General features: G+C 27.9%; 4 protein-coding genes across 4 annotated transcripts; 2 read left to right on the top strand and 2 right to left on the bottom strand.

Annotated features, from left to right (window-relative positions):
- Positions 1–1,183: 1,183 nt before the first annotated feature.
- On the bottom strand, positions 1,184–1,829 carry PGO_130350 (hypothetical protein, conserved; the record flags this gene model as incomplete). The annotated part of the gene is made up of 3 exons (XM_028689551.1): positions 1,184–1,246; positions 1,426–1,542; positions 1,737–1,829. The coding sequence occupies 3 exons, from the start codon at positions 1,827–1,829 to the stop codon at positions 1,184–1,186; spliced, it is 273 nt and encodes a 90-aa protein (XP_028545352.1).
- A 563-nt stretch (positions 1,830–2,392) lies between these two features.
- PGO_130340 (hypothetical protein, conserved) lies at positions 2,393–4,525 on the bottom strand (the record flags this gene model as incomplete). The annotated part of the gene is made up of 5 exons (XM_028689550.1): positions 2,393–2,491; positions 2,730–2,800; positions 2,951–3,006; positions 3,184–3,236; positions 3,545–4,525. 5 exons carry the CDS (start codon positions 4,523–4,525, stop codon positions 2,393–2,395), a joined length of 1,260 nt encoding a protein of 419 aa, XP_028545351.1.
- Positions 4,526–8,127: 3,602 nt separating this feature from the next.
- On the top strand, positions 8,128–15,385 carry PGO_130330 (hypothetical protein, conserved; the record flags this gene model as incomplete). Its single annotated transcript, XM_028689549.1, has 6 exons — positions 8,128–13,790; positions 13,978–14,098; positions 14,275–14,403; positions 14,608–14,706; positions 14,875–15,003; positions 15,269–15,385. The coding sequence occupies 6 exons, from the start codon at positions 8,128–8,130 to the stop codon at positions 15,383–15,385; spliced, it is 6,258 nt and encodes a 2,085-aa protein (XP_028545350.1).
- A 2,710-nt stretch (positions 15,386–18,095) lies between these two features.
- On the top strand, positions 18,096–21,212 carry PGO_130320 (hypothetical protein, conserved; the record flags this gene model as incomplete). The annotated part of the gene is made up of 1 exon (XM_028689548.1): positions 18,096–21,212. One exon carries the CDS (start codon positions 18,096–18,098, stop codon positions 21,210–21,212), a length of 3,117 nt encoding a protein of 1,038 aa, XP_028545349.1.
- Between the last annotated feature and the right edge of the window lie 581 nt (positions 21,213–21,793).

The following is a 21,793-nucleotide window of genomic DNA, read 5'->3' as shown; positions in this document are numbered from 1 at the left end:
TTTATTTTAAAAATATTATAAGATACATGTTACATGCACAACTTTTTAGCACACACATCAAACTTATTAAATTAAGCATAGCGTTAAAAATAAAAATCTTTTTTGCACCATTACGACATTTTTACAATTTCGATTCTGTGTGCTTAAGGTTAGGGTACCTTTTTGAGGTACTTTTTTATAGCATACTTAAGTGCCTTAAGGCGAAAAAGAGAAGCAAAATAAGGGTTATTATTTTTTTTTTTTATTTTTATTTTTCCTCAACATAATATGTTACGCTTATAGAAAATCCCATAATATATACCTACTAAAAGGTATCTCTCCTTTTGCAAAAATTAGTTAATAGAACTTAACAGATGACCCGGAGAAGTGGATGGAGAAAAGTATGAAAATTCTAGAAAACGACAAAAGCGACATAAATTTATCTTACTTTTGCATGTAGACTTGCTTGAAAGCACAACAAAGATATGTATAGAGAACTTTGGTAAATTCGTACACTATATAAGAATGCAAAAAATGTTATTCATACATATGTATATAGGAAATTTTGTCACTCGTTGCTATTCATAGGTTATAAAGCAACACGTTCCATTACACACATACATAACATTTATTGTGCTTAATTTAACACCGTCCAAAGTTTTCTAATGAGATATGCGAAAAAAATATTCACGTTTGTTACATATACTTTTTACAAAAAAAAAATAAAATAAAAGGAAAACCTTTTTTACAATTCTTTTAGCTTTTTAAAAATATAAATTTATGAAAAAGATGAGAAATATTATTTAAACACACTACTAAATTAAGACTTTTTCTTTAATTTAAACAACTTTTGAGGAAATTAAAAAAAAGGAAAAATAACGCACAAAAAAGGGGCAAAATTTTATTGGGTTTAAAAAAAAAAAAAAAAAAAAAAAAAAGTTAGCTAACAAGATAATTCCTACTTTTAAGTGTGAAAAATAATACTTGTTAATTTACAAAAATGTTAATAACGATTGTGAAATTTTTAACTGTTATGTCTTTCCACGTTAATGTGAAAATTATCTGTTTTAAAAAGTGATAAATAATTTATACTAAAAAGGAGAAAAGTTCAGGTAAAAAAATGAGTAGCACAAAACAAGGTAAAACAGTAGACGTTGCTAAATAATTGAATTCTATAAGCAATAGAAGCTTCTAAACAGTAGGATTAATTTTCCAAAGATAGTAATATGCTAACTTCGAGATTCTTTCGTCTATCAGATCCTGTGGCCTGAAGGAGACGTGTCAAAAGTTGTACACATTTGAAGGTGTATACGTATATATATATATATATATATATATATATATATATATATATATACATATTTGGGCACGCAAAGATACACACATATGCATATCCTGCAATGATTTTGCTGCATCGTCAAATCTCCCATTTTCTCTATTCATTACTTTTAAGTTCTCATATTGTATATTATGATTCATTTTCGTGCCTTCTTTTTTTAAAAGTTCCAGTAGAGTAAGCGCTTTGATAATTCCATGTTGCCTTCCTACGATTTTCACTTTTCCCTTGTAGAAAAAAAAAAATGCGCCAAGTAGGTCATATGGTGATCAACAGAATATGTTTATTACACAATTAACTGTTAGTTTGAAATGGTAGATATTCACAAATATATATAACAGTATATATTATATTAACTGAACAATGATATATAAACATATAACGAAAAAGCAGTAATGTTTTCTACTGAATTGCAGTTTACTACTTTCATCCGTTCTAAGCATAGAGGAATGTACTTTTGCACATCCTCTGATTGAGTTTTAACTATTATTTTGTAATAATCCAGTTGCTTCATTTCTTTCTGCATCTTTTGTCACTTTTCCCTTTGGAATTTGAATTGTAAAAAAAATATTCGCGACCTAAACGATGTAATATGTGTGCATATATAAATATACACACATATGTACACGTGTTAGTTTTTTTTGTATTTACATGGAAAGAAGCAATTTTGAAAAAATTCTCTGATTTTTTTTCAAACTCTTTTAATTGGCATACGCATGCAAAACAGTATATTTTTTGTGCATATGTTTATACATCCCAACTACTACTACGACTGCTGATACTACTACTACAACTACTATATAGCATTAACGATGGCAAATTTACATAAATTTTGTAGCAAGGAAAATTTTCCTTTCTTTTACATAACTCAGTGGAGGGTTAATTCAAATAAAACCACAAGGGGAAGAGGAGGAATTTCTCTTCTTGTTCATTTTTAAATTTAAAATAAAAAAAAAAAAAAAAACGAGAAATTTTTTAATGAAAAATTTGAGCACATGAAAATAATGTACCAAAACAAACGTGTATTTAAAATATTTTACGAAATTGAAAAAAAATAATAAAAAGTGAAAAAGAAATTTAATTTTGAAACAAAGATGATAAAAGGACGTCAACAAGTTCAGGGTTTTCCATGTAATCGTATAAGCTTTCAATTCTGTTATCCCTTGGTTCCGGCAGCTGCGATTGATTATGATAAAAAAAAAAAAAAAGGCGCAGATATATTAAAAATGTAGTAAAAGTGTAGTAAACATGAACAAACGTGAACATTTTTCACAGCAAAATGTAAGAGCATGCCCTTGTAAATATGAACATAAGTTGAATACATTGGAATTAAAAGGCAATTATTTTAAACATTTCATATATGATATCAATTAATTAAAAATTTTGTGCTGTTGCTTTCGCTTATTTTCCAAACCATAAAATTCACTAATTTGGGATTTGGATCAAACGATGTGATTTTTCCTTTATTCACATGCTTGTTATCATCTGAAAATGGGAGAAAATAAAATATACTATATTTAATTGTATAAGATTATAAAAAAGGGGTGCAAAAAAAAAAAAAAAAAAAAAAAAAAAAAAAAAAAAAAAAGAAATGCAAACAAGGCAACAATTGAATTTCCTCTTTTCCAGTGTTACATTTTTTTTTTATTTTGTAAATTTCCCTCTGTGATTTCAACAATTCACTGTCTTCCCTGCATTAAAACGAAGTAGACAAAAGTGGGTATTTAAATGCGTTATATATATATATATACTATATTGTACACATATATATATGTGTTTGGACACATTTATCCGGAATTATGTATATATGAAATACAGCACAGGTGTGAGGTGCGATGTTTCATGTAAAAATATTTTTGCATAATTACTGATTATCTTTCAAAATTTGGATAGCATTTAGTAAAAACTTTTTATAATAAACCTAAATAGAGGAATAAAACAAACAAATGAATAAAAACTTTTACAGAGGTGATAAATCGATTTTTTATAAATCAATTTATGGGTGTAATAAATTATGAAGCTTAGCACGTGGTGTATATGGCTATACAAAAGTGGATAACAAATGGAATAAATGCTCTCTAAGATCACCAAATGGCACATGCCGATAATAACGCAATGAATATGGATATAAATAAACTAACGCATATGCACATTTTATATTTATATGTATGCATTACACATATATGCATGTATATATGCTTAATAAAAACAGCTGTATATCATTCACACCTCGTCATCATAAATATACTGGTTCAAATTAAAATCCCCTTTTTCCTCATAAAAATGCTCATACAACCCTTTCCCTATAACATTGTAATTTATTGTTTGGGGATAGGAACTCTGAATTAAGGAGGGTAGATCAAACATGACTTGATTGATTTGAGAAGATATCGATTGTTCATACGTCTTTAAACTTTTAACTGAACTTATTTTTGTTATTTTATGAATAATGTCAAAAAAGTTTAGGCACATTTTTTTTGAATATCTAAACCATGTATCAATTACTGAAAAAAGTTTCTGTTCACTTTCTGTCGTCTCTTTTTCATATAACCTTGTCCTATTTTCAAAAAAAGGTTTATCTTCTTCATCACAAATTATGTTTATTTCATTGTATGCATTTTTATTAATTGGAATATCTAATTTTATAAATTTCTTTTTCAACAAATTATGCAATATGGTTAGTAATTCACAAATATCTTCCCTTAGTTTTTCTTCATTAAACTGTACATCGTTTAATGAGCCATTAACATTATTTTTTAGATTTTCATCATTACTATTTTTATCGCAATTTGAAAGTTTTTCTTTATACGAAACGAATGACAAAAGAGGTAATTTATTCGATAAACATAAAACCTTTTGAGTTAATATTCTTGTTCTTAATAAAAATCTATATAAACTAACTTGTTCTTTAACTTGTTTTGATACTTCTTTTATATCATCGTATTCGTTATTTAAAAAATCAGAATCATCATCTGACGTGTCTATATCCACTTCACTCCCATTACAATATTTTTTGCCTTTTCCCTTTTTTTTGTAGTTTTGAATTTCTAACTTGTACAACTCATCTAATTTATCCTTCTCTGTTTTCTTCTTTTTTAGTACTGATCCATTTTTCAATTTTTTACCACTGTTCTTTTTAACCTTTTTTAAATTTCGTAATTTTTTCCCCTCTTTTTTTTTGGATAATTGGTTATTTTGTTTTAAACCCATGCTATTGCTTTTTTTTTTTTTTTTATTCATGACAATAGAGGCATATTTTATTATTCTTTGTTAAAAAGGTAAAAAAAAACGCATTATTTTTGCAAATGATTCCAACGTTGTGTTCTCATCATATTCTTCAAAATAAGATGTTTTTAAAACTTAAAATATGATTTCCCAATGTTTTTTAATTAACTAGCATAATTATGGACTTAAGTAATTTCTCGTTAGCTTCAAATTTTTTTTTTTTTTTTTTTTTTTTGCAAAATATTGGAGCGCTTATTTTGGAAAATTGAACAGCACGCGTTGTATACTTTTGTTAATTACATTTGAATATTTCTAATTTATATATAACTATGTTCATTTAACTACCTGTTCTCGTTTTCCTTTTTCTTGGGAAAAAAATAAATAAAATGAAATAATAAATTAAGTTTTCCTTTACAAAGGAGAAAACTATATGTACAACTACGTGCACAAAATATACATTTTTATATATGGGTTATGATTATATGATGATTTTTTGCCTTCTGTTCTTTTAAATAGGAGGAAATTATATAAGTAAAATGGAGTCAATGTTGCCTAGTCTTAGAATCAGATCCCTCAATGATGTAACAGCACTGTTTGTGCTCATTCTGTAACTGAGCAGAATATGCTTAAAACATGTTGCTTAATATTTTCAATCCATTATGAAAAATAAAGAAGAAAAAATCGATAATAAAAGGGAATAAATTAATTCCAAAAGGTGCTATATGCATCTTATTTTGTTTTTACTTAAATATGGGATATGTCAACAGTTTTTTAAACCTATGATGAACATTTTTTACTGGAAAACATTGTTTCAGTTAGCGTAAAGTATAACAATACCTTAACAGGAGAGTCGCATGAACACATGTTCAAACGTACACATATATGTACATATATATATTTACATGCATCGTATGTATGTTTAAAACATCACACTTGCATGAAACTCTATTTTATACCAAGTTTTGCACTTAAAAAATTTTAAAGGTCTTTTTTTTTCGTCCACCTGCATAGTTCTTCATTAAGATAGAAAAACCCTGTTCAGGAATATATTTTTTTTTTTTTTTTTCTTTTTTTTTATTTAATAAATTTACTTTCCTAAAACAAAGCAACCAACACATTTCTAAAATTGATCATGTTACATAGTTCAAAAATGTGTTCTTCTAAATTTTAAAAAAATAACCATAAAAATTACCCCCACCTGAAAAAAGGAACAAAATTTTTGTCCACATAATTGTACCTGTTTTGTGCTTAAAAAAAAAAAAAAAAAAAAACGGTTAAATGTTACACAGAAATTGTATAAAAATTTGTGTCTTCTATATTAATGCAAAACAATTTCAAGTAAAAAGAAAAAACCTGTTTTCATGCTGAAAAGAAGAAAAAAAATTTTGTCGTAAAGCACAGAATAACAAAACAAACAAATGCCTCATGCGTAAACCTTTTCATCTTAATAATTTAATGTCAAATACATATGTTGCATATATGATTGTGTTTTTTTTTACTTGAGAAAAAATGAAAAAGAAAAATTAAATACAAAATTGATAAACATTTTTTTTGTACGCCTTTTTTATCATGTTATGCATAATTATACTCCTATAATATAAACAATATTTGCCTTGATTAAATCATAGTCATAACTTAAAGATGGGAAAAATAGTAAAAATAACATCAAAAAAGAACACAGAACATGTATTATACTGAGAACTCATAAGTCCATCATTCACACATCCTTCCCTTTGAACTACACATATTTCTCATCCACTACTTCCTCCTGATTTTACTCAAAAACATAGAGACAAAATGAAACTTTTGATGATAATCTTATAGTGTGTTTTTTTCATATAATTTATTAAATAATCACTAACACAAGTGACCACATGTAAAACATCGTATAGACAAATACACACACACAGAGAAGTTGTAGTTAGAGGATACATTCGCGTGATACACATATATACCTCCTCTTAAACTTCAACTTGTAATGCCATTAAACATGTTTAATCCTAAGTATGTATAATAAGCTGTATAAAAAAAAATTTCCTTTTTTGTACATAATCCTTTTTTTTTTTTTTTTTTTTCCTTTCTTCAAGTCATTTTAGAGGTAAATAAAAAAGATCAAAGCTGGTAAATAAATGAATAAATAAAATAGTACACATTTACATTGTAAAACACTGCACAAAATAGACAATATAAGCATCCTTTTGCGCTATGAACGCTATAGACTTCTTTCATTTTATTTTTAGAAGGAAGTGTACATGATTCAATTTGTTATTTTTATTTTATTTTACTTTTTTCCTCATCATAAGCAAATAATAATTCTTAAGATTGTTCAATGCGCATAATTCTAAATATGTAGCTACAGTGTATCATATATTAGCAACAAGCCATAAATTTATTGCTTTATATCAATAAAATGTGTTAATGTGTGGTGTGTAACAAATGTTCATCAGTATATTTGTATTTAATCGTGCACCATGTTTTGATGATTAAACACAGTTCTCACATCATTCGTGTTATGCATACATTTTACACATCTTTATTTTATTCTTATTTATCATTAACAATTGGAAGCAATAATTTTATTATGACATGGCTTGTATGATAGGAAAATTTAGGATTTTTATTTGCAAATGTTGACTTGCTGTGTTTCTTTTTGTTATTTTTAAACGCGTGTTTTTTGATACGTAATCTTATATTTGAGCATGTAACCATAATGAAAAATTATCTTCATGTACATATTCACACACATGCAAATTTTGCTGCGAACGCACATATATATAATGTACAATATTTACAATTGTAATAATTACATACCATTTCGCTAGTTTTATTACATTTACGAATATGAATTGTTGTGGAAAATTAAAAGTGATACATAAGTATAAATTATAGACCATCAAGTTTAAAACAAAAGAGCAAATATGAATTAAAAACAATTGCGATCACAATTGGTGTGTGTTTTAAAATTATATACACCAAGTGCTACGTGCAATTTTAGATGAAATAAAATGAACAAAAGGGGGAAAAAAAAAATAATAATAAAATAAAATATAAAAAATAAAATATAAAAAGTAAAAATAAAAAATAAAAAAATAAAAAAATAAAAAAATTAAAAAATTAAAGAATAAAAAAATAAAAAAATAAAAAAATAAAAAAATAAAAAAATACCAAAATAGTAAAGCAAAGCAAAGAAAGAAAGAAAGAACAAAGCAAAATAACCAACTCAGAAATAAAAAAAGAAAAGAAGGAAAAAAAAACTAAAATGTTTTAATACACCACCTTTTCCGTGAGTTATACTTATAACCTTTTATTATATTTTTCTACAGGTGAAAGTAAAAATACAACTGTAAATAAACGAAAAAAAAAAAAATAGTTATATATATATATATATATATATATATATATATATATATGTACATTTGTGTGTATATAATTTATATGCATCGTGGAAATGACTTCTTTCAACCCGTATGGGCAGTAAAATATATTTCTCGTGATCGTTTGAGATATTTGATAAAAGAGTTGACAATACCTTTTTATTAGAATTGAAAATACACATATTCAGAATATTAGAGGAGCATAGAAAAAGAATGGCAAAGCAAAGGCTAACAGCTCTCGACATACGCGCCATAGTAAGTTTATGCAAAAATATCATTGTCGGATGTGTTGTAACGAATATTTATAATATTTCAAATAAAATTTACATTTTGAAATGTTCGAAAAAAGAGCAAAAGTATTTTTTCTTGATAGAAGCAGAAAAGAGAATACATATAACAGAATGGAAAAGAGAGAAAGATGTGATGCCATCTGCATTTACTATGAAGTTAAGGAAACATTTAAGATCTCGCAAAATTACTAACATAAGCCAACTTGGAGGAGACAGAGTTATTGATATCCAATTTGGATTTGATGAGAAAGCTTGTCATTTAATTGTTGAATTATATATTACAGGAAATATTATACTTACAGACAATAATCACAAAATATTATCCATTTTAAAAAGTAATGATATCATTGGAAAAAAATATAGTGCAAATGATATATATAATCTAGAAGAACATGAGTCTATATTGTTACACCAAAATTTAAAAGTAGTTGATATGGAAAATGTAAGAAAAAGCATTAACGAAATATTCATGTTTCATAACAATGCACCTATAGAAGATGTAGTAGATCTAACTAAGAACATACGAATAAATCAGGGAAATGAAATCACATCGAATAAACTAGAAAGTAATCTCATGAAAAATACGAATACGCATTTAGTAGAAAATAAAATTATTTCTTCTAATCTCTCAAAGGGTAAAGATGATAATATTGTAATCGAAAAGGCCACCAGCATCAAAAAGGGGAATGATAAGAATATTAATAATGAAGATAATGAAAAGAAAATGGGAAATGTGAAAAATATGAACACAGATAAACCTCCTTTTGGTAATAAAGACAAGTCTAAGGATAAATCAAAAAATAAAGAGAATGAGATTATCAAATTAAAAAGTAGTAAAAGTGCAGAAGTAAAGATCCTTCCAATATTGAAGAATAATTCGAATAAAAAAAATGATCCTGCTATTTGTAGTGATAATGAGAAAGGCAAAAAGGTGAAAAAGATTAAAACTCTGACAGATTTAGCTAGTAAATTAATTATTTTTGCACATGGTGATTTAATTATTCATTCGTTAATCACATGTAATGTGAATCCATCTGATTTGTTAGAAAAATATACCTTAAATGAATTAACAGAAATTTTATTTAAAGCTATAAATGAAGCCTTGTGTGTACTAAACAGCTTTAGTAGTGGTGAAGTGTGCTGTATTAAGGGTTACGGTTTTGCTACGAAATGTGGTGAAAAGAATGCAAATAATATGGGGGGAAAAAATAAGAATGAAATGAGTGAACAAAAGATTCATGTTAAATCTTCTGACGTCAATAAATCTACTAAGGAGGCAGAAAAAAATGAAGATATTTTATTTTCCGAGTTTTCTCCAATTATCTTAAAGATTCATAAAAATAAAATAGAGGAAAATAAATTGGAGGTTATACAATTTGACGATTTTAACAAATGTGTGGACACCTATTTCAGCAAAATGGAATTGTCAAAGTATGATAAACAACAAGAAGTAATTAAAGTTAAGAAATCTCGTACAAAAATGGATAAAATTATATTAGATCATGAAAAAAGAATTGAACAATTAGAGAATGAAGTAAGCATATTAAAAAAAAAAATTTCACTGATTCAAATGAATGATGAATTAGTTGATCAAGCCATACAATTAATGCGCTCTGCCATAAGTACAAATGCTAATTGGGAAAAAATATGGGATCATATTAAACTTTTTAAAAAACAGAATCATTCTATAGCATTACGAATTAATTCTGTAAATTTTAATAATTGCGAAATAGAATTACTCTTAGATAGTTGTGAAGAATTGACCGATGAAGAAGACAAAAAAATGAATTCCTCTTCTAATGAAAATGAAAAGGATACAACACCCAAAAAGAGAAATGTAAAAAATGGTTCCACTCCAGTTACTATAAATTTAAACAATTCAGTGTATGGAAATATTGAAGATTATCAAAAGTTAAGAAAAAAAGCTGAAGAAAAAATTAGAAAAACGAAAACATCTACCAATTTAGCTGTTAAAAAAGTGGAAAAGAGAAAAAAAGATAAAGAGAATAAGCAAAAGGGAAAGAATAACAAAGTAGTACGTCAAATTCAAAAATTAAGAAAAGTATACTGGTTTGAAAAGTTCCATTGGTTTATGTCATCAGAAAATTATTTAGTAATTGCTGGCAGAGATGCCTTACAGAATGAAATATTATTTAGGAGATATTTTCAAAAGAATGATGTTTATGTTCACGCCGATGTTCATGGTGCAGCAACATGCATAATTAAAAATCCACATAAAGATATACCCATTCCAGAAAAGACACTTTCAGAAGCTGGACAATTAGCTATATGTAGAAGCTCTGCATGGAATGACAAAGTTATTACATCAGCCTGGTGGGTGCATTATCATCAAGTTAGTAAATCTGCACCGACAGGGGAATATTTAAAAACGGGTTCCTTTGTAATTAGAGGGAAAAAGAATTATTTGCCCCATGTAAAGTTAGAAATGGGACTGTGTATAATTTTTCAAGTGGATAATGAGGTGCCGAACGATAATGAAGAGAATAATTTGGACGATACGCAGAGGGAGATTGAAAATGGGGGAAAAAATGAAAGTAATTATAATAACCATGGAGATGAAAATAACATGAGCAAAGTCAAGGATCTTGATAGTACAAATGGATCGAATAACGATTCTAGAAAATGTAAAGACGTAGTGGTAGGTGCGAAAGGAGAAGAGGTTTGTGTGAAAATAGATAACTCGTATACGAATTTTAAACCAAACTGTTTTTTGATTCGTCATAATGAGGGGAAAAAGGAGAATAACAAGGACCCACTTGACAGTCATAGCCTTAATTCAGCATTGGAAACAAGATTCACATTGAAGAATTCCAAAGAGACGAAAAATTGTGTTGCTTCAAATGTAACTTTCGGATGTCATTTAAAAATGTGTGAAAATAATAAACGTGAAAGGAATAAATTTGTCAAATTCATTTTACATTACATAAGTAGAAAAAATTTGTTTGAAGAGAATTTTAAGAAAAAGTACAATCATATATTTTCCATTTTTGCAAAATTTGGAATCGTTTACAATTATGAAGAAACCATTGTTAAATTGCTATGTGAAAAACTGACATATAATTTGTGGTACAATAAGGGAAATTGTGGAACCATTTTTAAATTTCTTTTATGCATCAGAAATAAGCATACTTCTAAATGTTGTATATGTATGCCTTTTAAGAAGAATTATAAAAGGCTTATATTTCTTATTTGTAATTTTAGCATATATTTCCTTTTAGATTCTTATTCAAATAAGAAAAGTTACTCCTCTTTGGAATATCCTAAATTAGCAAAATGTTTCCCAAATTTGCACATAATTTTTAGAAAATTAAAAAATGCCTTAATCTATCTTTTGGCACATAAAATATTTCAAAAAAGCAAGAATAACACTTATTCCAGCATATCTTCAGAGGATATATTAGATGTATTTTTTCCATATAAAAATTATAATATTTTTAAGAGCCCCAAGAATTATACAATAATGCACAACAATGAGTTAAAACCGAAGAACTTTTTTTCTTCCTATTGTATGAATGAAGTGATACATGAAGAATTTGATGATAAAATTTTGAACGATTATGTTTGTGAAAGTATGAAAAAACCACGTCTCTTAGTTGAGTGCAATATATATGGTGCACCGCCCGTGGCTTTCAAAGATGACGATTCTGATTATTCTAAGTCAGATAAGAAGGATAAAACAGGAAGAGTTAATTTCTCACCCTCTAGTAGTTATAATGAAAAGAGAGAATGTAAAGAGGAGGAAGAGGAAGAGGAAAAGGAAGAAAAAAAAAAGCACGTTTCATTCACAAGTCGTGAAGAAGCTTCCAAATCTACAAGACCAACGAGGTCCCGTAAAGGAACGGGGTTTGTAAAAATGGACCTAAGTAAACTACTTCAAGAAATAGAAGATGAAGAAGAAGAAGCAGAGAAGAAATCAGAGGGGAATGTCGATAAAGAAGAAAGGTGCAATAATCAATGTGAATTCACCAAAGTTACGTTTAACGAAGCAAAGGGGAAAAATGTTGAGGGGAAAAACGTAACTTTCACATCAGAAGACGAATCTGTTGATGTTGTAAAACAAGAATCGTTTAATGCTCCAAGACCTGTGAGGTCACGTAAACCCACTGGTTTTGTCAAAATGGATATTTCCAAATTTATTGAGGAGATAGGAAGTGAGGAAAATGCCAAAGAACCCATAGAATCTCCAGAAACTAACAAGACGAATGGACAGATCGAAATGAACCATGTGAATGGATTGAATGAAGATAAGAAGGAAAATTCAAGTACCACGTTTAATGAAAATCCACATAAGAATATTATGAGAAAAAAGAGTGTGTCATTTAGTTCAGAAGATGAACATATCTATGTTGAAAGACAGGAATCACTGAATGCTCCAAGACCAGTTAGGTCGCGTAAACCCACTGGATTTGTCAAAATGGATATTACAAAATTACTTGAGGAGATAGAAAATGAAGAGAAGTTGGAAGAATGTGGAGAGACGAATCAAGTGCATGAGAACAGTGAAATGAATCATGTAAATGGATTACAACATTTGAATGAAGTGGAGGAATATAAGGAGCTATCAAAAGTGAGGTTTAGAGAAAATGTAGATAATGATGATGTAAAAGAAAGGAACATAACACTTAGTTCTGAAGATATGTATGGAGAAAAGAAAGAATCCTCGAGTTTGTCAAGACCAACAAGGTCTAGAAAACCTACAGGTTATGTCAAAATGGATGTTAGCAAATTGCTTGAAGAGATAGAAAATGAAGAGAAGTCTGAAGAAGTGAAACATGATAAGAAAAAAGATTCAACAATAATATCTGCTGATAATTATTCACCTAGTGATGATAGCAAGAAAAAAAGTGTTACCTTTACATCTCAAAATGGAAAATATGTTCTTCCGAAGGAACCAGGATCCCCGAGCTTTTTGAGACCAATTAGATCACGAAAAGCAACAGGTTTTGTTAAAATGGACATGAGCAAATTGCTTGAAGATATAGAAGCCCAAGAGGTAGAGGAAGATAATAATGGCGTACCAAAAAAAAAAGACGCAAGAGAGGCATCAGAAAATTCGGAAGATGATGACGGTACAAACCATCAGGAAAGTGGCAAAAATGGCCAAGATGAGGCACATGAGTCGGATGAGTCGGATGAGGCAGACGAGACAGATGAGGCAGACGAGACAGATGAGGCAGACGAGACAGATGCGGCAGACGAGACAGACGAGACAGACGAGACAGATGAGAACGCAGAAACGAGTGAAGATGAAAATTCGAACCATTTTAGAAAGGACCACGGAAGTGATGATTATCATGATGGAAATAATCAATCTGCAAAAGATAAGAATGGAAAGAAGGGAAATAGTGAAAAAAAGGGGGGTTATGAAAAAGAAAAAAATGAGAAGAATGGAGATGAGACAAATAGAGAGAAACCATATGGAAATAATTCAAATAAACAAATTGATAACAAGGTTACAAAAAATAAAGTAAAAGGGGGAAATGCTTCTTTTACCAATTGTGTTGCAATAGACCAAAAAAAGGATAAGGTAATATATCTTGAAAAAAAAATAGCAAAAGAAAACATGTGAATAAATTGATAGAGTAGAAAATTTTGTAAAAAATTTTTTTATTGGACGAATTATGAAAATGTTATATTTGAAAAATAATAGGTATTTTAAAGAAAAATATATATATATATATATATATATATATATATATATATATATGTGAATGAAAAAAATAAAGATCATTTTTTTTTTTTCTTTTCAGAGTTGTGTTCATTTACTAAGAGGAGCAAGGACAAAGAAAAAGCGAATGAAAAAAAAATATAAGGAACAGGATGGCGACGAAGAGGAAAGACAATTGCATATGAAAATAATTGGAGCTCGGAAGGTAAACGAAAGAGAGATACTCATATAAATGTCCCATGTCTTTCTATATATAGAGGAATGTCCATCTTGCTTAGTAACCAAGATATGTCATTTGATACCATTCATAGTGCTCATTTATTTTATTTTTTTTTTTTTAGAATATTTATGTAAATGTATGATATATATTTTTGTTTGCAGATGAAACACGAGACAGCAAAAACAAAAATAGAAAAATTGGAGAATCATGTAAGAGAACAGGAGAAAAAATATAGAAGCCCTAAAGAAGTCACAGTAAATTATGAAGAAATAAATGAGGATGAAATGAAGGTAAAAAAAAAAAAAAAAAATAATAATAATAAAATAAATAAAACACTACATTTGGTACTAGTAGAAGGAATGAAGTAGACTTAATAATGTATATCTGAAAAAGGGAAAATAAGCACAAGAGCAAAAAAAAATAAAAATAAAAAGTATAAGTTTACGTCATTAAATATATGTTAAATACACATTCATTCTTTTCTTCACGTACAGATAAAATTAAGCGAATTAAAAAAGTTGGTATGTACACCCAAAGAAGGGGATAATTTATTATATGCAATTCCGATGTGTGCACCTTACTCGGCTATTCAAGTAATAATTGTTCTAAATTTTGGAAGAAAAAAAAAAAAAAAAAAAAATTATATCTTGTGATTGAATAAGACACGACATATGTAGTTGTTGTCACATTATGTACATTCTATATTTTTATTTTTATATATTTATTGAATACCTTATCCTGGAACTTCTTATCCTTTGTAGAATCAAAAATATAGGGTGAAACTAGTTCCTGGAAACGCCAAAAAGGGGAAAGTTGCCGAATCATGCATTTCACATTTCCTGAAAATTTCAACCGATGAAAAAGAAAAGGAACTCATTAAAAATATATCGGTATGACTTCCTCTTTTTTTTTTTTTTTTTTTTACGTAAAAAATTACTCCTTTTATATGAACAAATCAGTTGTGTATTTTTTTTTTGTACATTAGCATCTTTTCATTTGTATTTTTTTAAAATTATCAAAGTGAGACTAGTTAACATGTGCTAAGAACAGTGCGTGCTCCTTACTAAGAAAATAAAATAGGCAACAGTTTTACACAATTCTGCTTAATATATGTATATATATATGTGTGTGTTTCTTTACTCTTTTTATGAGCAGGTGGATGAACTCGGAAATTGTATCATTACAAATTCGACACCAGACTTAAAAGAGTTGAAACCAATATCCAAATATAATATGATACAAAAGGGGAAAAAAAGCCAAAAGACAAAATGAAAATTTTCATGTGTTCTTCATAAATTTTTTGTTTCTCATTTTTATAGCATTTTCAACTAGGAATTTTTTTCTTGTTGCGTTTTGTTATATTTTCCATAATTATGCTACAGTTTGTACATCTTTTTTTTTTTTTTTTTTTTTTGAGTTCTTATAAAAGTATTGCTCAGTTTTGTAAAACTTTGCATATTTTTGTTATATTTTCCACAATTCTGCTACATTTTGTACATTTTTTTTTTTTTTTGCACTTTTGTATTGCTCTTTTTTGTATACCCTCGCACACTTTTGTATGAATTTTTTTTTTTTTCGCGTGTGGATTGTATTAATATGTAGATGGGGAACCTCGCTTCGTTTGCTGAGCATCATAAAAACAACGCATGATTATGCATAATACAAAATAATGATCATACGAAATGTGTATATTTTTGTTTTTAATAGTCCGAGTTGCCAAAATGTCTACTTATTTGAAGGAATAAAATATGTTCATGTATATATGTACATGCACACATTAATACGTGCACACGTATTAAAAAGTAGAACTGCAAAACTTATCATTTTGTTGAAAAATTATATTCTTATGGATGCACAGATGGAATGATAAACCACAAGGGGATTCTTTTTAGCATGAGCATAAATGATTATAACTCGATTAAAAGAATTTATGTAAACATTATATATATATATATATATATATATATATATGTATATGTATACCCCTTATTTTTGGTATATGTGTATCTATTTCAACGTTCCACGAGTTTGTTAGATCCCTACTGTAATGGCAGAATTTTGCAATTCATTTATGTCACGACTTGTTATGTTCGTTTCAAAAAAATCGAAGCGCATTTCCATTAAAGTCATGTAAAAACCTTTTTACGAAAAATTTCAATATTAGTTATACATATTAAAATGGGGGAAATAAACCATAAGGGTGAACTTTTTATTTTATTTTTTTAATTTCTTTTAAAAATTCTCTAATTTTATTTGTCATATGAAGTGGTGGATGTTAAACTAAGCTGTTAAATCAAGAGTGGTTTTATTTTTTTTTTTTTTTTTCCCAATTCCCTGGTGGAAAAATAACTAAGCATATTAGAACACATCAGACATAATTGATGCTGTTATAGGATTTTGCACAACTAATGTGCAAAAATATGATCCAAATTATTTTCATACATTATTTGCACGCCACCCCTTTTTTTTCACATTATTAAGAATGTAAAGAAAGTGTGCTGACTTTTTAACGAACATTTATTGACTATCTTTATTAACATAAAAAAAAAAAAAAAAAAAAAAAATTATCCCTGGGTATATAAAATGTGATGTTGGTTTTTTTTAAGGGTAGTTTGCTTAAGTATTTGCTTTTCTTTAAAGTCCTCCTTTTGCAAAAAATTTCTTCCTTAACCTATCACAACATAATATGTATTACCCTAGTGATATCATTCATGATGTTATGCATTAATCTATACTTGTGCAGGCATTTGTTACATGTACACTACACACACGCATGTGTTCTTGCGTATTGAAGTATGATCCATCCACATGTGGGTATTTTCTCATTTCAACCAATCCCACGTGTGCACAAGCCAAGAAAGCATGGCGAAGTGGGGATACGTGCACGTGACACATATATAACACACATATGGAACGTATGTAGCACATATATAGGAATGTATGCATCCATTAACTACATGGAGAAATAACTCAACAGTAGTTTACACCATAATGACTTAAGAACAGTTATATGCTCTGGCACACATGTGAACAATTTCGACATTTGCTTAAATTATGCTATCTACATAACATGGCACGTTTTCACACAAAGGCGTGTAAATAAACATGCATCAATTTTCACACTACTGTAAGTCCACATACATTATTATATATAAATATATTTGTATAAATATACATTTTAAAAAACAAAAAAAAAAAAAAAACGCTTTAAAATTTTCAAGTGTAAACCACAAGCATATAAATGCTCTATCATCATTTTTGGAGTTACACCATGAAAAAGGTAAGAACAAAAAAAAAAAAAAAAAAAAAAAATGTAAAGCTTGAGTCGGTTTTCCTTAATGCTGTTTTAAACGACAATACATAATAACAACATAACCTTTCTGAATTTAACAAAATTGGTGATGAGGTTATGCTTTTTTAATAAATCATCAAAAAAGAAAAAAAGAAATAAAGAAAATAAAAATTGATACTTTTTAATTATTGTGTAAAAAAAAAAAAAAAAAAAAACTAGATAAATAAACAGAAAAAAAGTTCTCCTTAATAATTGCTTTTCATAAAAAATGTTGTGTATACAAAGTATATAATACAGCATTTTCTGCTTTTTTCTTTTTTTTTTTTCTTGTATTTTTTGCAAAAATAACCACGTTCATTTTTGTATATCCTAATATAGTGTTCATAAACTTTTATGCAATTTTTATAGTCCTGAATACCTCCTCTTTTTTATGTAAAATATATAAAGAAGGGGGGTAGAAAAATATATAGCCTAAATGGATAAGTGCATGAATGAGAGAGAATACAAAAAAAGGGCGAAAAAAAAAAAAAAAAAAAGAAGCAATAAATAGTTAATTCGAGCCCGCTAAATCAGCCCCAGTAATCGATTAATCCTTTGAACGTCCAATCAATCGAATCGTGAACGTTTGAATAATTCACATGATTATTAGACTAGTCTGTAAAGGAGTTAAAAAAATTGCAGCAGAACAAGATGATACGAAAAACGTACAAAAATTATAACGATCAAGGAGACAATGATAAAACTTCAAATTTAAGTTTTTTAGTCCACTCAAATTATTACTCTGTTTTAGATTTGGATGAAGAAGATTTGGTAAATAATGAAATACGACACAATTTTCTACAACTTTCGAAAAAAATAAATATATATGATAAAAGTGAACCCATAAAAAATTACAAAAAGAAAGATGCCTTAGCAAGAGAATTAAACTATATTAAAAGCTGGGAATTGTTAAAGAAAACATATAAATACAAAATGCCAATAATTTATCAGAATTTTCATAAATTTAACTTGTATAAGAGGGAATTAATTAATTATTTCCCCACAAATTACTATGCGAGGAAAAGGAATTTAGTCAGAAGAAAAAAAATGGCATCAGTATATAAAGATAATTGTTTTATTATAGATAATGAAATGATTTATTCCATGACCCCTGAGTATATATCCAAAAATATAGGAAAAAGCATAATGCCAATCAAAAAAAAAAAAAAAAGAAAGTATCCCAGAAAACCAAGAATACGAAAGGATAGAGAAATGGCTATGGGGGAAAGAAAGAAAAGACGTTATAATGAAAATGTGCATGTAACTGAAGAACCAGGAGGATTTGGTGATGAGGAAGAGTTTAACGGCGAGAATGATGATGAAGATGTAGGGGATAGAATCACAGAAGTGGCAGAAGTGATAGAGGAGGAAGAGGAAGATGAAGAAGAGGAAGAGAAAGAGGAGGAGAAAGAGGAGAAGGAAATGGTGAAGAAGGAAGTGGAGAAGAAGGAAGTGGAAGAAGTGGAGAAGAAGGAAGTGGAAGAAGTGGAGAAGAAGGAAGAGGAAGAAGTGGAGAAGGAGGAAAAAGAAAGTAGAATACTTGTGGAAAAAATAGTCAAGGCGATAGGCGTAGAGGAAATAGATAGACAGGTCCCATCAAGTACCTCCAATGTATCTAACAAGGCGAATTCAGAGAACGTACTAATTTACCTGGACCCATTTGCAGGAGCAGGTGGAAATAGCCAAAGTATGTCTCACGTTTTTACCATCGCATCAGATGTTGAATTGGCTCGAATAAAGGAATGCCAACACAATTGTAAATTTTACAATAATAACGTGGATTTTATTTTATGTGATTTTTTTAATATAGTAAATTCTTTCAGAGAAAATACGATAGATGTGATATTTCTTAGTATACCTTGGGGAGGACCCTCATACAAGGAGAAAAAGCAGTTTCAGTTGAATGATCCAAAGGATAAGCTATCTGTATATTCATGCTTAAAAGAATCCACAAAATTAACGAAAAATATAATTATTTATTTACCACGTAACGTTTGTATGGTAGATTTATATCACCTTTTTAGGTATTACCAAAAATTGGTAAATGGAAAGAATAAATTAAAAAAACAAAGCACAGCAAACGATGTTTTTATCGAATTATATATTAACAGAGTTAGATGTACAATGAAAGAAGAATATGATAACAGTGCGCAGAATTTCTATTATTTTTTCAATCAACAATCAGATATGCCAAGTAACGAATTCGATATTGCAAAACAGGCAAATTTATTTAACATTAATATAGATCAGTGTAATCAATTTTTGAAACATACAAAGGAGAGGAAAAAGAAGAAGATCACCACCACGAAAAATATCGAAGATATTTACAAAATAAATATAAAAGAAGAGAATGATATGAAAAAACAAGGAAAAGAGAAAAAAATGAAGCGCGGAAACACTACAGATGATGAACTTGCTAAGGATAGTAAAAGTAATAAAAAGATAAAAACATTATGGAAATGGCACAACACCTGTATGGTTGTATATTTAGGAAAAATAACAAATGCATTAAAAAAAAATAAAACAATTAATTACAATAGTATTTATTATCTGCATAATGAGATATCCAGATGTAACATGAGAAAAGTGAAAAATAGAGGCCACACGAATTTTTCCTTATATAGACAATTATGCAATAAGAAAAAAAATGCTTTCCATAATATAACCAGAAGAGTTGAAAGAAGAGAAATTTGTATAAGTAAAAATGAAAGAGCACATAAAATATTTATGAATGACAGAAATATATTCTTTTTAAATTATTTTATTGATAAAAAGCTAAGCGAATTGATGAGTATTATTCGTGATCTTTTTTTTAAAAATGTAAAAAATATCTTGGGATTTGAAAAAGTAAGCTTCCTGAACAAAGTTTTCATACATATGGACAATAGCATATTTAGAGCCTTAACGAGAAAATTAACAATTGGGAAAAATGTAAAGAAATATGAAACGTATATATATTCTGATATGCTAGGCAAAAACACAGGGTTGCATATAATAACGGGTTATCTGAACACAGTATTGAGAAAAGTTAATAAAGTTATAATTCTTCTTTTTGGTATTTATTTACACGACATAAGCTTTATGAAATATTTTTTTAAGTTTTACAAAGTAAAGGTATCGACAAGTGAATTAAAAAATAAGAAAAGTTTTAAAAATATCCATTACAACATTATCAGATTACTTTTTAAATTTATTCTTTACATTGATATATTTAAAAATGTGCTAAGTAATAATATTAAAATGGAAGAATTTTTTAGTAAAAATATACTAAATGAAGGATTAGCAAATTTTTTGGAATTTTTAGATATAGCAAATAATGATTATAATTTCATCAAGTATAAAAATAAAAAAGACTTTTCTATTTCTTTTAAAAATTTTATCAAAAATATTACTCATCTTTCTGTTAATATAGAATTGAATGGAAAGAAAATACGTACTGAGTATATTACAAATATGTATTTCCAACTTTTATTTAATGTATATGACCCAAATGTACTTTTAGACGAGATCCAGAATAGCCCATATGAAGATCTAGAACAAATAAAGTGCTACCAATGGCATCTGTGCTTGTGCACGATTAACTTTTTTACGCAACAATTTTTTTATAATACGAACATAACATCTTTTTTAGATTACTTTAATTCTTTAATTTATTTTTACTTCAATCAAATGTATTTTTTGTCCAAAAGTCATCACATTTATTCAAATTTGTTTATTGTTCGTTTGAATAGTTTTCTATACGATAATTTTTGTATACAAATTTTATAGTTTTTTTTTTTTTTTCCTTTTCTTTTTTTCTTTATTGGATCCGCAAGTGCACAAATTGTTTACTTCCATGCACGCGCATCTGAGGAAGTAATTCTTGGGCAGTGCAATGTATTCGTTTTTGTTCAGGAAAAAAATTTATTTTCTTATCGGCCTGCTCTTATTTGTATAGCTTATTTATGGGTGTTTTTGCATGTGCACAATCATTTTTGTATGTCTATGGTATTATTGTTTTAACACCTAAACCATGACTTTTTTAGCATGCGCACCTTTTTTTTTCTCATATTCCCAACCCATCCACATATTAATATACAATTATGTATAGTAATATTCTGTGAATACTTCTCACACCATTAAATACCAAAAGTTTTTTCAGTAAATCGGTTTAGAATTATTTTATTTTTTACGTAACAATCCAGTTAATACAAAACTTTTAGTAATGTATTACTTTTAAACAAATATTCCCAAGAAAAAATCCATATAAGAGTGCACAATTTTTCTTTTTAAATGTGTAAAAGGATCTATGCTATGCAAGTAAAAAAGGGACATTTTTAAAATGCTGAAAACAAAAATTCCCGATGAAG

The sequence above is a fragment of the Plasmodium gonderi genome (genome assembly GCF_002157705.1).
Source record: "Plasmodium gonderi DNA, contig: Chr13, whole genome shotgun sequence".
NCBI classification, from domain to species: Eukaryota; Apicomplexa; class Aconoidasida; order Haemosporida; family Plasmodiidae; genus Plasmodium; species Plasmodium gonderi.
This window is presented reverse-complemented; position numbering and strand designations above follow the sequence as displayed.